Source organism: Sinocyclocheilus anshuiensis, unplaced genomic scaffold (genome assembly GCF_001515605.1).
Source record: "Sinocyclocheilus anshuiensis isolate Anshui unplaced genomic scaffold, SAMN03320099.WGS_v1.1 scaffold283, whole genome shotgun sequence".
Classification (NCBI taxonomy): domain Eukaryota; kingdom Metazoa; phylum Chordata; class Actinopteri; order Cypriniformes; family Cyprinidae; genus Sinocyclocheilus; species Sinocyclocheilus anshuiensis.
The window spans coordinates 281,125-294,028 of NW_015549605.1; the positions used below are offsets into that span (position 1 = coordinate 281,125).

The 12,904-nt window shown below is 35.4% G+C and overlaps 1 protein-coding gene and 1 long non-coding RNA gene across 2 annotated transcripts in view; one reads left to right on the plus strand and one right to left on the minus strand.

The window, feature by feature from the left end:
- LOC107658796 (stabilin-2-like) overlaps positions 1-12,904 on the minus strand; it is a 37,199-nt gene that overhangs the window by 10,037 nt on the left and 14,258 nt on the right. The window contains exons 30-54 of the mRNA XM_016447446.1: positions 12,725-12,833; positions 12,530-12,607; positions 12,227-12,316; positions 12,020-12,124; positions 9,963-10,094; positions 9,758-9,886; positions 9,603-9,665; positions 8,901-8,996; positions 8,335-8,530; positions 8,145-8,240; positions 7,987-8,032; positions 6,549-6,628; positions 6,328-6,453; positions 6,113-6,189; positions 5,451-5,522; positions 5,032-5,151; positions 4,909-4,953; positions 4,753-4,833; positions 1,873-2,025; positions 1,640-1,780; positions 1,449-1,508; positions 1,080-1,256; positions 848-937; positions 602-748; positions 348-407 (exon numbers count right to left, since the gene is read on the minus strand). Coding sequence (XP_016302932.1) covers positions 348-407; positions 602-748; positions 848-937; positions 1,080-1,256; positions 1,449-1,508; positions 1,640-1,780; positions 1,873-2,025; positions 4,753-4,833; positions 4,909-4,953; positions 5,032-5,151; positions 5,451-5,522; positions 6,113-6,189; positions 6,328-6,453; positions 6,549-6,628; positions 7,987-8,032; positions 8,145-8,240; positions 8,335-8,530; positions 8,901-8,996; positions 9,603-9,665; positions 9,758-9,886; positions 9,963-10,094; positions 12,020-12,124; positions 12,227-12,316; positions 12,530-12,607; positions 12,725-12,833 — 2,569 coding nt within the window. The remainder of the gene's footprint in view (positions 1-347; positions 408-601; positions 749-847; positions 938-1,079; positions 1,257-1,448; positions 1,509-1,639; positions 1,781-1,872; positions 2,026-4,752; positions 4,834-4,908; positions 4,954-5,031; positions 5,152-5,450; positions 5,523-6,112; positions 6,190-6,327; positions 6,454-6,548; positions 6,629-7,986; positions 8,033-8,144; positions 8,241-8,334; positions 8,531-8,900; positions 8,997-9,602; positions 9,666-9,757; positions 9,887-9,962; positions 10,095-12,019; positions 12,125-12,226; positions 12,317-12,529; positions 12,608-12,724; positions 12,834-12,904) is intronic.
- LOC107658797 (uncharacterized) lies at positions 4,292-6,197 on the plus strand. Its single transcript, XR_001630829.1, has 4 exons — positions 4,292-4,502; positions 4,770-4,820; positions 5,041-5,123; positions 6,121-6,197. It is a non-coding gene; the product is annotated as an uncharacterized LOC107658797 (long non-coding RNA).

Consider the following 12,904-nt stretch of genomic DNA (forward strand, 5'->3'; position numbering starts at 1 on the left):
TATATATATATATATATATATATATATATATACATTTATTTCTGTCATGCACTGCTGAAATTTTAAAAGCCATTACTCCAGTCTTAAATGTCACATGATCCTTCAGAAATCATACTAATATGCTGATTTGGTGCTCAAGAAACATTATATTATTATTAACACTGAAAACAGTACTTCTTACTATGTTTGTGTATATTATCATAATATTTCAAGATCTGTTTTTTCAGGATCCTTTTATGAAAAGTAAATAAACCCACGGCAGACTAAACAGAGGGCAAATCTTAAGAAATATTTTTCTCCATAATATAAAAAAATAAGGTTTGGCTTTGAATGAAAATAAAAAGTACCTTTGGCTTGCTTCCAAGTGGGCAATCCGAAATAGTACGACCACAATACCTGCATGCCAACTATTGCACCAAAAGAAAAAAAAAAATGCACAATGTTCTTCAAGATACTGAAACAAGGAAGAAATGTACATTTGATCTGATCACTTTAGCATTGATGCAAACTGCACACTACATACTATCCTCATTGTACAATGTACTACAAGTACTTCTTAGATGTAATAAGTGGAAATGCTTTGAACTTCACTTAGACTTACAGTGAAATCAATGGTGTGCTTATAGTCACAGCGCCCCCCGATACTCGGAGGATTCAGCAGACAGTCAATGCCATAAATCATGCCTCCATTGAAATCAAGGTTTCTCTTTACAATCCGACAGCTTTTATGGTTCACATAAAGCTCTCCCTGAGAGATAAATATGCATGATATGATGCACAGTGATTAAAGAAACAGCTACATGAATGTACAAGCCAAATGTTATTTTTTTCCTCCAGAAGTACTCACTATATGCACTTCCCCCATGCAGGCCACTGACAGATCTGAGCCCTGCTGAGTCTTTAAAGAGCTGGCATGGATGAGCTCTGAGGGCAGGAGCTAGTGGACACAATAAATTGCGATACATTTAAACGATGCATTAGGGAGTCAACACTGAATTTCCTGTTATACTATATTAGTCTTGATCATTAATACAGCCATGCTCCTTCCAAAAAATTCAACATACTGGATACAGACCAACCTTGGTGTCACGCACGATGTGGTATCTAAGATACTCAGCTAGCTGATCACGGTTATGCATCGCATACAGGAAGTCTTTCTGCTCTTGGGCAAGGGCACTCATTGTAGCATCCGTGGGCAGGAACAGGGTGACAGGCTGATGAATTGGATCCATCACCAACTTCAACGTATCTGTGTCCTTTAAACAAACAAGGTAATATAAGACTTGGATTTCATTAGAAAGTAGAGGGTTCTTCTAAAAATAAATAATAAATAAATAATAATAAAAATATAAATAAATAAGAAATAAAAAAAAAAATATATTTTTTTTGTGGAGAGGATTTTATTAGAAAGAAATACATATTTTTTCTTTCTTTTTTTTTTTTTTTACCTCCAGAAGCTTGTAGAATGTCTTGAAGCCATGGAGACTGACCACATCTGAGAGGTTACGCTTTCAGAAAAAAAAAAGTCAATGACAAACAAAATTTAAAAATCTGTGTAATTTCATAATTTCATGCTTGATTATTACTCTTGTCATTACAAAATAAATAAAGAATGTTGTCAGAGTAATCGGGGACATACTGGTGTGCTGTCTTGTTCTCTGTCTTTCTGAATCTGATAACCAGGGGGCACTAGAACAGTGTCAATCTCATGGAATATCCCATTGCTACTTTCCAGATCACTGAACACCACTTTGGCTTTATTATTGATGTATATAGTATCCTGAAAACAAATAGCGAGCATGTCAATATGCATAACATGGATCTTATGCAGTCATCTTTATCTGAATTATCTATGCATCAGGCACACTGTACCTCCGAGTACGTAATGGTGAGGATGTCACCGGTAAGTGTGGTCAGGTTACGAGGCTGTGTGAGGTCTTCTGGGAGGAGGGCACGGCAGGCCACTATGTGGTACCTCAGGATTTTGGCGTTTTCCAAACGGGTCTGCTTTACAATGTCCTTAAACTAAACAATAGCAGTGACAATAACAAAACCTGCTATCATATCACAATTTCCTCTTACTATTCATGATACTCATTAAGAGATAACAATGGGTGGATCACATAAAACATGTTGAAAACACAGCCAGGTTATATTTTAGCTTATATTCTGATTCTGATTCATGAACCATATTTTCTTACTAAATACTCATTATCATAATGCATCCTAAAGCTTCCGAGTTTGTAATTCTCTTTTTCTATTCTTGAGTTTGTCTCAGTGACAGTCTCATTAGGACATATTCTTTAGAGGTTTTGTGTTTATTTCCTGACTTTAAGTTCAGTCACATGGCACAAGGACTTGATGGATAATCTTCCAGCCAGTTATGGCACAAATTGATAGGTCCTCTACTTGTAATCTGTCAGCCAATCAGATTGCATACACTATGCAAATGAGCTAATAGGCTCATAATTTGTCAGCCAATGAGCTTGTATGCTGCTTGTACCGCTAACATTTAAATAGCCAGCTTTAGCCAATTGGCCAGTTTAGTCAGTTGCTGTATGGTTAGCAGATTTGTTACTCATGGTCTATGGGGTAAAACTTGGGGCGAGTAAATGATTATTATTTATTTAAATGCTGAATCTCTCACTCAAGCGCAAATACTTTTCCTATTGTTTTGCAGGAGGTCATTTTTAGTGATGGGAAATCGAGGCTTTCTGAACTGTTTGAGGCTTTCATGAAGTTGTGCCGAAAAACGGTTCGTTACGCGAAGCTTTTAACAGTGCGCACTAGCGAAATCTGGTGGTCAGACTTGGTTTCTCCACCAAATCTAACAAAACATTGCAGAGCAGAGAGGATGGTTTGAAAGTTTTTAATCTGTGCCAGCTCGTGTCATGCGCAGTCCTGTCAACGGATTCACATATTGATCAATATAAAATATACAAGTATGTGTGATTATAATTTAATAACTGACATGAGTAGTAGCAAAAATATTTTGTGTGAGCTGTTCGGGGTTGCTCCGCAATAGAACATGATAAAATGCAATAGAGGTGTGACGTGCATTCAGTTTGTCTGGTGTTGAGTTCACTCTAAAATATTCTACTGAATCCCAAATAAGTGCACGCGCACACACACAACCAAGTCAATGTAAAGTCAAACACGAGTCATGCCAAGCGCCGATTTTTTTCAAACCAGCTGAATACTGCATGACGTCCGAAGCTTCAAATGTCATCATGTGGTATTGTCATTTTGATACAAGCATTGGCACAGTGTGTGGTACTTTAGTGCTTTGAAAACTGCATCGGAGCTTCGGTATCAATTGTCCCATCATTAGTCATTTTCCCATATCTCTATCAGCTTGCTTTGTAATATCCTGCATTTGCTAATGGTAAGTTTTGGCCTTCATAGCATAGTTGTTTCTAACAAGATGGGCCTTAGCCAAATTGGCTCAGGGACACATGGTTCTAAAACTGTATGATGTTCTTCTGTGGTACATAAAATGTTGAGATCTCCGCTCTTCTCCATACAATGGAATTCAGAATGCTCCAATGTTGCTTTGTTTCTAACAAGTATCATCAATCTGCTGGTTCTGTGTGCTGGGTGACTGGGGTCAGCAATGATTTTGCGAGATCAAAACATCTTGAGCCTCTGTAAAAAGTAAAGTCGCTGACGGGCAGACTTTACTACTTTACTACTTACTAAGCAAGTCAATCCATTTGAGTTAAATAAGTTTTGTTTAATGTAATGCCGTATCTCGTATAGTACAATAGTATAAGTTGTCTTTAATGTTAAAAGTGTCTGACATCTACTGACTTGTCTGACTTCTGTATAGCTTTGACCTGCCACCGCACTCTTGACAGTTTCTAGTAAAAATTAAGCTGGTTTAGGTGTATTTAACTAGGTTGAGCTAAACTCTGCAGGACTGTGGCCCTCCAGCAGCACGATTAGACGCCTATGACTCTCCACCCAGCATTTTATCCAATCACACTGCTGCCTATGTCCCTTCACAAGCAGGCTCACACCAACTTTTCATTGGTGGCTTTGATGCTTGAAAGTCAGGTAACTTATTTTATTAGAATTTCAAAGTGCCTTTGCCAAGTTTGTCAATTAATAAAATGTTGAGGTGTATTTTGCACAGTATGTGGAATGCTGCTTGCAATCTTGCCTCATGTATTTCCATATGATGTGGTGCGCTTCACTCCAATGTAGCAATACCCTCATTTTTTATTTTTATACCCCCCAATCTAACTAGATTTTAAAGTGTCTTATGTTTTTCTTTGTTTGCTGATGAGCTATGCTGCCTCTCTCCCATTTGAAAGCTAACTGTTATTTGGTATGTATACATGTGGCTTTTTTTTTTTTTTTTTTTGCATTCTTGCAACTTTGAATGGATGACCCCTGCAAAACACCCGTGGCTGTGGTTGAAGACCAGAACCTATGCAAGAAACTCCATCTCATGCTCTGTTAACTAGTTTTAATGTTATCGTAGCAGTAATAATCCACAGGTGATTTTTTTTTTTTTTTTTTTTCATTTAAATTTCTGACAGTTTTATACCTCTAAAATGTTTAAATGCACTGTTAAAAGTAATAATTGTGTTGTCCTTATCTAGACACATAAATGTGATGGGAAGTAATGTGTTTCCAACACATAAGTTTTAAGAGTGTAGCATAAGTCTTTAATACTATTGAAGTTTACTGCTGTAAGTGTGATTTTAAGTCACAATTTTGCTTAATCTAATCACATTTGAGTCTTACCTCTGGTTTGTTGTAAGCGTCTGCATTAGGTGCAAAGACTGTGAAGGGGCCACGACTTTCGAGTTCAGGTATATTATTTCTCTGTAAGTTCAGTAAGATCAGTCTCAGAATTTCAGGCTTAAAACATCATGTTAAAATGATTAAGAATAAGCGTACCACCAGTCCAGTGTAAAAGTCTCCTAAGTTTCGGTTTCGAATCTCCTAAAATTAAAGAAAATAGTTACTGTTAAAGTATTTGTTCACTTGTGTGCCTGTTTATATTTTTGCTGTACTTCTCACTCTTTGCAGGGTGCCTTTGCAGGTTTCTCCGTCTCCAATAAAGCCTGGCCTACAAGTGCAGTTCCTTTCCAGGGGTCCTGTCGTGGTACATTGTGCGTACCTGTGACATCCTCCGTTTTTCTGACAGAAAATAAGTAATAGTAGTTCCATGTTGTTCATGTTAATCTTTGAGCTGCAACAATGTCACTTTTAATACAGTGGTTTTCAACTTGTGGGTTGTGATTCAGAATGAATGAACAAACTATTGACTTAAAACATTAAGAAATGAAGTCTTTTGATTTTAAGTACAAATTTGGTTTCAGTCAACAACTCTGGTGATGTTGATGCACGTGATATTCTGTGTAAATCTGTGTGATGACGTAAAACCAGTTGGGAACCACTAATAAAGTCAGTTTAATGCAGTTATCAAAAGCACGTACCTCAAGACATACATTGATGGCTTCACATTGCTTTCCATCCCCAGAAAAGCCTAGTTTGCAGTAACATGCTGTCTGGGAACAAATTAAGTAAATTAATGTACAGTGCCATTACTTCAACTATATTCTATGGCTGAGTCTCAAATCTTTCTCAATTGTGTCTCGGTCATTTCGTACTCCAAATATTTTGCATAATGTGAGACAAATGTTTCCTCTGATTTTGTGAACACATTTAGTCCCCAGTTCTTTTCTTTTGCATTACAGTAATGAGAATGTGCTATTGTTTGTACCGTATTGGTAGTATTTGTGCTGCGTTTAATTTACAATGGGAGAAAAAAATGGTTTCTCTCCACTTAAAAGTGAAAGTTTAGTTATCTTTTCAATAGAGATTCATACCGTTTTGGAACTCTGCAAATAAAACCTTCAGATTATTTTTTGTTTGTTTGTTTGTTTTGTCAAACTTTTAAGTGTTACTACAACTTGTATGCTCCTTGAACATTTACAGAACATAATGACGTGTTGGGTTCCCTTTATTTTGTTCTTTCAATTTTCTTAATTGGATATTAAATTTACATAAAACCTGCAGAAGTCCCATATTCACTTATACAATTGTATCTGATATGTTTGCTGGCTATTTGGATGGTTTGTTAATATTTGCCTCCTACCTTATTAGGGCCTGTATGAATGCAGTCACCATCTGCATGGCATCCCCCATTATTACCATCCAGGCATGGATTGATGGCTTCAAACACACACACACATTAGCTCACATCAAATGCAATAAGTTAGTTTCATTTATAATACACAGCACTGCAATCACAATATATATGTTGTGTACTACCCTTTAAACTGGATATTAAACAGACACACACACACTTACAAACGCATACTTTTCCATCGCCTGCATAACCCGGGTGGCACACGCATATTCTCCGTCCTGGGAGAGTTCGCTTGCACACAGCATGGACAGAGCAGCCACCGTTATTCTCTGCACATGCGTCCACCGCTTGGGTTGGAGATAACACCACATAGTACATTAAACCACCATTTAGACTCATTGGCTACAAATGTTAGTGTTCGAATGTTTCTTGAGACGCTTACCTGTGCAATATGTGCCGTTGCCCTGAAACCCTGCAGCACAACTACAGTAATATGTACTGTCCACCACGTTCAGCAAACAGCTACAACACACATCAAACCCAAGTCATAAACGCAATATTTAAAGAGCATAGAAAGTATAAATATCACAAAAGCAAATCCAGGTCACATTTTAGTGCTTAATCAACTGTAGATAAGGTCTTTGCAATTAGCAATAGATGTACCTGTCTTTAGAAATATAGGTATTTAGTAGAATTTATAGAATATATTTATAGAAATATAGAATTTTGGGATTTTTTTTTTCTAAATGCATTGTTCCCAAGAGGACTCAATTAAGAACTTTTTTTTCACGAATTACAAACCACTCCCCCAATTAGAGGAGTACACCTGTTGCTCACTGTAAAGATTCCTATAAAGACACTGTTTGCCAACAAGCTCTTGATTTTTAAAGAAATAAAACAGAAGTTTATATCTGCAAGAGTGAGTATTTTTTTTTTTTTTAATTTTAAAGTAACATTCACCCAAATTCACATTACCACTCAAAAGTCTGGTGTCAGCAATATTTTTTTTTAAAGAAATCTTATTCCGTAAAGACACATTAAATTGAACAAATATACAGTAAAGACTTGCATTGTTTCAAAAGCATTCAGTTTCAAATAAATGCTAATGATAAAAATGAGATGTCCGCATATTACAATAATTTTTGAAGGATCATTTGACACTGTAAACTGGCTGCTGGAAATGTAGCTTTGCCATCACAAAACATTACATTTTAAAATGTATCCAGATAAAACAGTTCTTTCAAACTTATATTTTTACAATATTACAGTTTATGTACTTTTGATCAAATAAATGCAGCTTAAGTGAACATAGGAGACTTTTTTTTTTTTAAACCTTAAAAGCTTACCGATCCCAAACTTTTGAACAGTACGTATCTGTTTTGCATAAAGATAATGCCTATTTCTAAGAGTGATTTTTTTTGCATTGACTTTTCATGGCCATGTTTCCTTCAATTTGTGGAGAAATATAATGTAAAAGGGAAATTAATGTAAAAAATGTAAAATTAAAAAATATAAATATGAACTTTTTTTTTTCTTTTGATTTTGAGGTGTAATATGACATGCTCTCTAGAGCATTGGTCTCAAACTCAATTCCTGGAGGGCCACAGCTCTGCACAGTTTTGCTCCAACCCTAATCAAGCACGGCTGATCCAGCTAATCAAGGTCTTCAGGATTACTAGAAACTTCCAAGCAGGTGTGATTTGGAGCTGGTTGGAGCTAAACTCTGCAGAGCTGTGGCCGTCCAGGAATTGAGTTCGAGACCACTGCTCTAGAGGTTTCATGAGATTTACCCAAGAATGCTTTGGGAATATAGCTTTTACTTGATACAGATGGTAGTACTATTTGTACTACCATCTGTATCATATACTGTATTAACTTACTTGGCACTGCTGTGGCATTTTCCGCCGCACATATCTGATGTAATAGCTGAAAAGAGTCAACATATCTTTTAGTTACAGATTATATTTTATATATACTCAGATGGTACAAGGCATCAAAATGTATGTATGACTATTTGTGCGACAGGTGAGCATCATACCAACGTTGCAGTTTATTCCTCTCCAGCCCAGATCACAAGTACAGCTGCCGTCTCCATCCATTCCGTCTTTACAGCGTCCGTTGACGCACTTGCACTCTAAACCGAAAGATAGTGCATATGCAAACTTTGTATGAGCTAATTGTTCAGAGTGTGCAGTATATGAAAGTATGTGCTTTTAAATGCTCAATACCTTGATCACAGTGAACTCCATATTTTCCAGCTTGGCAAGTCTCACATGCGGTGCCGTTAAAACCCTGGTTACACTGACAGACGCCTGTGCCATTGATCCCATCTACACACACACCATTGCCAAAACAGGACTGACCTTCTGGCCCTGGACACTTCTCACAGGTAATACCATAATAACCTGCACAACACTTTCTTTCCTGCAAACAGAGAGAAATGGTTTCTGATATTTGCCTTTTTATAATAAAAGCGGATATGGCTAATTTAAACTGAAATATGTGTGAGGCTTTCATTGTCATTTGCTTGACACTGCAAACTAGTATTTATGTATTTTTGTAATTATAAACTGATTTGTAGCGCAAATAGTTTTGCAGTTTTCAGTACTTTGTTATTCTTAGTTATTTACCTATAGAAGCTAATGAATCAGAAGTCTTGCACATTCAGAGAAAATAGCTGGCAAAATAATGTTGATGTCATCACATCAAGCACAAAAAAATTCCAGAAAGCTCTAGCTGCTTGTGAATATGTGGGACTAAATGTGAAAAGTTTATGAATGTATCATGTACGTACAATGTTGACTTTTCCACAAGATACTTTGCATCCAACGATCAGCAGTGTGTCTCCATGATATACTCGTCTGTACATGCATCTTCTCTTTTGGCTCATCTGAGAATAAACACAGTATAGGAAGCATTATTTATTTTCAACTATTTTTTTTTTATTTTTAATTAAAGTAGGTTCCAGAGGGAATGTGGAAAAATGTTGACTCCTTTGTTAAATCCATAAAACAAATTACTAAATTCATATAAATAAAATATCAATTTTTAAAATATCAATTTAAAATATTACAATTTATCAAATAAAAAATAAATTTTTTTTTTAATTGAATTAAATTGGTTTAAGAAATAAATCTTAAACCAACTGATATTTCTTAAACCAATTTAATTTGATAAATTGACATTATCTATATCTCTATATCTCTATATATATCTATATATCGATATCGATATATATCGATATCGATATATATCGATATCGAGATCGATATATATCGATATCGAGATATCTATATATATCGATATCTATATATATCGAGATATATATATCTATCTCGATATCTATATCTATCTATCTATCTATCTATATATATATATCTATCTATCTATCTATCAAATAATATAAACAGTTTTTAAAATTGCATATTTTAAAATGGCCGTCTTAATATAAAATATTGCCATCCAAACACTTTTTGGGTCAACATTGTACACTCACCAGTCTTTTTGCTCCTGAAGGGCAAGGGTTCTCAGTTGGGTGTAAACAGTCCATGCAACGTCCCTTCAGACACAATGTACACATTTAAAACTGGTATTTAAATAAAGGCACAGGTGAAAATGACCAGGTAAAATGGTTAAATAGATATATTGTACCATGATAATTCTGGTGGTAGCTCTGTCACAGCGGTTGTTGGGGATGCTCAGGACAGCAGACACAGTGTGGATGACACCTTTACTGGTCTCTATATCAGTCACGTTCACCTCCGCCTCATTTACAAGCAACTATGACAGAAAAATCCCATATTTATAAAAGATTTAGCATGATTTACTTGGATGACTTGAAATAATTAGCACTGACTTTCTTATCTTGCCGGAAAATTCCAAGTTGATACGAGAAGCCAAGCATGGTATCTTTATACAGTCCATCCACCAAATCTCCATCTTTTAGAGTCTCATTAATTATAATGTGATACTGGGTCACATTCAAATCCTAGAAACACACAAAATTCATGCCGCAAAAATGAGACACTATATACTTAATACAGGGCTTCTGTAGGATTTTTAAGCTCAAATTTAAGACTTTTTTAAGACCTGCACAAATAAAATTAATACCATATGAGCGGGGTAGGGCAATGTCTATAGTACCATATTAAACTGTAAAATTACTGTAAAAAGCATAATTTACAGTTCAGATACAAGTTTTCACAAAAACAAAGTTTTATAAAATGATAAACTTTATATTTCAGACTTTAAACCATTTTTAAGAAAATGGATGAGTCAAAAGTATTAATTACTATATTAATTTAAACAATTATTAACAATAAATTATTATATCAATTAAATAACATAAATTAGGGGTGTGCGATATTGACAAATTATATCTCGATAATTTACAGGGATTTTATCGATAATGATAATTAGACAATATTTTGCTGAATGTGTTATTGTGCTGATCTTATTTCTAATTGTGCTGACAGCTGACTCCTGAGTTTTTTGATATTCTTCATATTCTGTGTGGTCCGTTCACAGCAGTGATAGAAATTAATAATTTCCAACAAGTTTTATGGCTTTTTAACCTTTAAACCATTTTTTCTAAAAGCGTGCACCATCTTTTGAGTCAAATTCTTGCATTTGGGTTGTTACCAAGCAAATGAAATCAGTATCAACAAAATTGATCTTTGCAATGCAGAGGAAACACAGAAGCTGCATTAGAAGTGTCATTTAGATGCATTTACACACTGTTTAATGCAGCTCTGAGGGACATTAAATACTTTACCCTGCCGTTACAAATGCATAAATAATGCTTTGATATTTTAAACATAATACATTGAAAACTTGTTTGAAATTATTTTAAAAATGAAAAAGTACCTTAAATGTGAAATGAAAACTGTCAGTAGGTGGCAGCAAGTCACTATTAAGTGAGTCATTTAAACGGGTGATTCATTCAGGAACGAAACACCATTGTGTTGCTCAGAGACACAAAACAGTGCTGTGGCTGTGTTTGGAATGATTTTTGTTGGAGAAATAGAGCAAAAACAGGAAATATGGTGTCTAAAACGTAAGTCACTTAATATTAAATTGTTTATTGAACTGTTGTATAAAATCAATATCACATTTGTAATCATGCTGACTTTTGGAGAAAAACAACGGCACTTTTCGTGTGATATTAACTATATGAATTTTCTGCCCCATATCTTGAATTATGTGATAATTCTAAATGCATTTTAATAGACTGATTCACGCAGTGAAAGAACGCACTATAAATGCACATGCACACTAGTCTAACCTGCTAGACTTCATCATCTAATATATGCGCGCACTCTGTAGGTGTTTTGTTTGCTTTTCGCGATATACTCATAATATCAAATCGCACAGTTAAAACAACAATTACGATATTATCGCAGACCATTCATATCGCACACCCCTATTCTGTTTAGATTTTTATAATGCATTGTCTTCTTATCGATCCACCAGTTCACATTTAAAGCTCTGCGTGTTTGCAGGGTAAAAGCATGGGTCGATTTTTGCATTTGTCTGAACTTTGAACAAAACATCAGTTTTATTGAAAATACAGCAGGTGGAGCGTTTGGTAGAAATATAACTGTTTCCCCGGTAACTGCTGTACATAAAGCAGCACAGCACCGGACTTTGAACGTGCAGCGCTCGTGTTTATTTAATGAAATCATAGCCTCTTGAAGTTTAATCGTCACATTCAGCCATATCGCAATTCTAATCTTTCCGTCCCCAAATTTAAGACCTCTTGAAATCATAATTAAGACTTTCTTGTACAATTTAAGACTTTTTAAGGCCTTAAATTTGATACAACTAAATGTAAGACTTAAGACTTTTTTTAAGACCCGCGGAAACCCTGACTTAATATCAAAGGGTGTGTTTTTGAGTGTGTTTGTATAATACCAGTGACTCCTTGCCCGTTCTTCTGAGGTATTCTCTGATTGCGCTGTCTGTCGGAGCAAACATGGTAAAGCCAGAAGACTCGATTTCATTAGTCAGGTTGTGTTTCTGGATAAATGCAAAATAAGTACACTTCAAGCCATATATATATATATAGAGGATGATTATTTTTATTTGTGGTGTGGCAGGCCTACAAGACTGGCCACTCACCAAGAGAGAGCTCCAGAAGAGAGAGAGATCAGCTCTCTGACTCAACACCTCCAGTAAACCTTCACTCATCTGTCGCTCAGGCATCAACACCTAGAGAGAACAACAGTGGCATATTTCTTCAGTCTGTGTGTATGTCATCACTTTATCATCAGTAAGTTGGCATTTTATTTTAAATTTGAGAAACACAATTTTGCATAACCTTTGTTTTTTGCGTAAACTTGTACGCAACTGTTAGTAAACGAGACCCAATGTTTTACTAGTTTTTATTTAGAAAAAAGAAATGAAAAGACTCTAGGGTCATACTTTGTCAATAAAATGGATAACTCCATTCTTTGCTGCCATATCTCCAATAGTTATTTTTCCTCCTGCAACAACAGCGGTCTGAATAAAAAGACAGAGACAAACCGAGGACATGATAAAGAAAATCTCTTGGCAGAGTTGAATGACAGACAAAATTGTACTGAGACTAATCAAAAAGATAAGCTGTTTCCCTCTTACATCATTGGTTGAATAAACAGGAAGTGTCCTTTTTAAAAGGGAAACCAGTCGTGGGGAAGGGGATGCACGGAGATCGCTGAGAGCATATAACCCAGAAACAATGTGACTTCTGTGAGGAAAAAAAAAACAGCTAGTTGTACTAGAACAATGTAAATATAAATAAATAAATAAATATATATA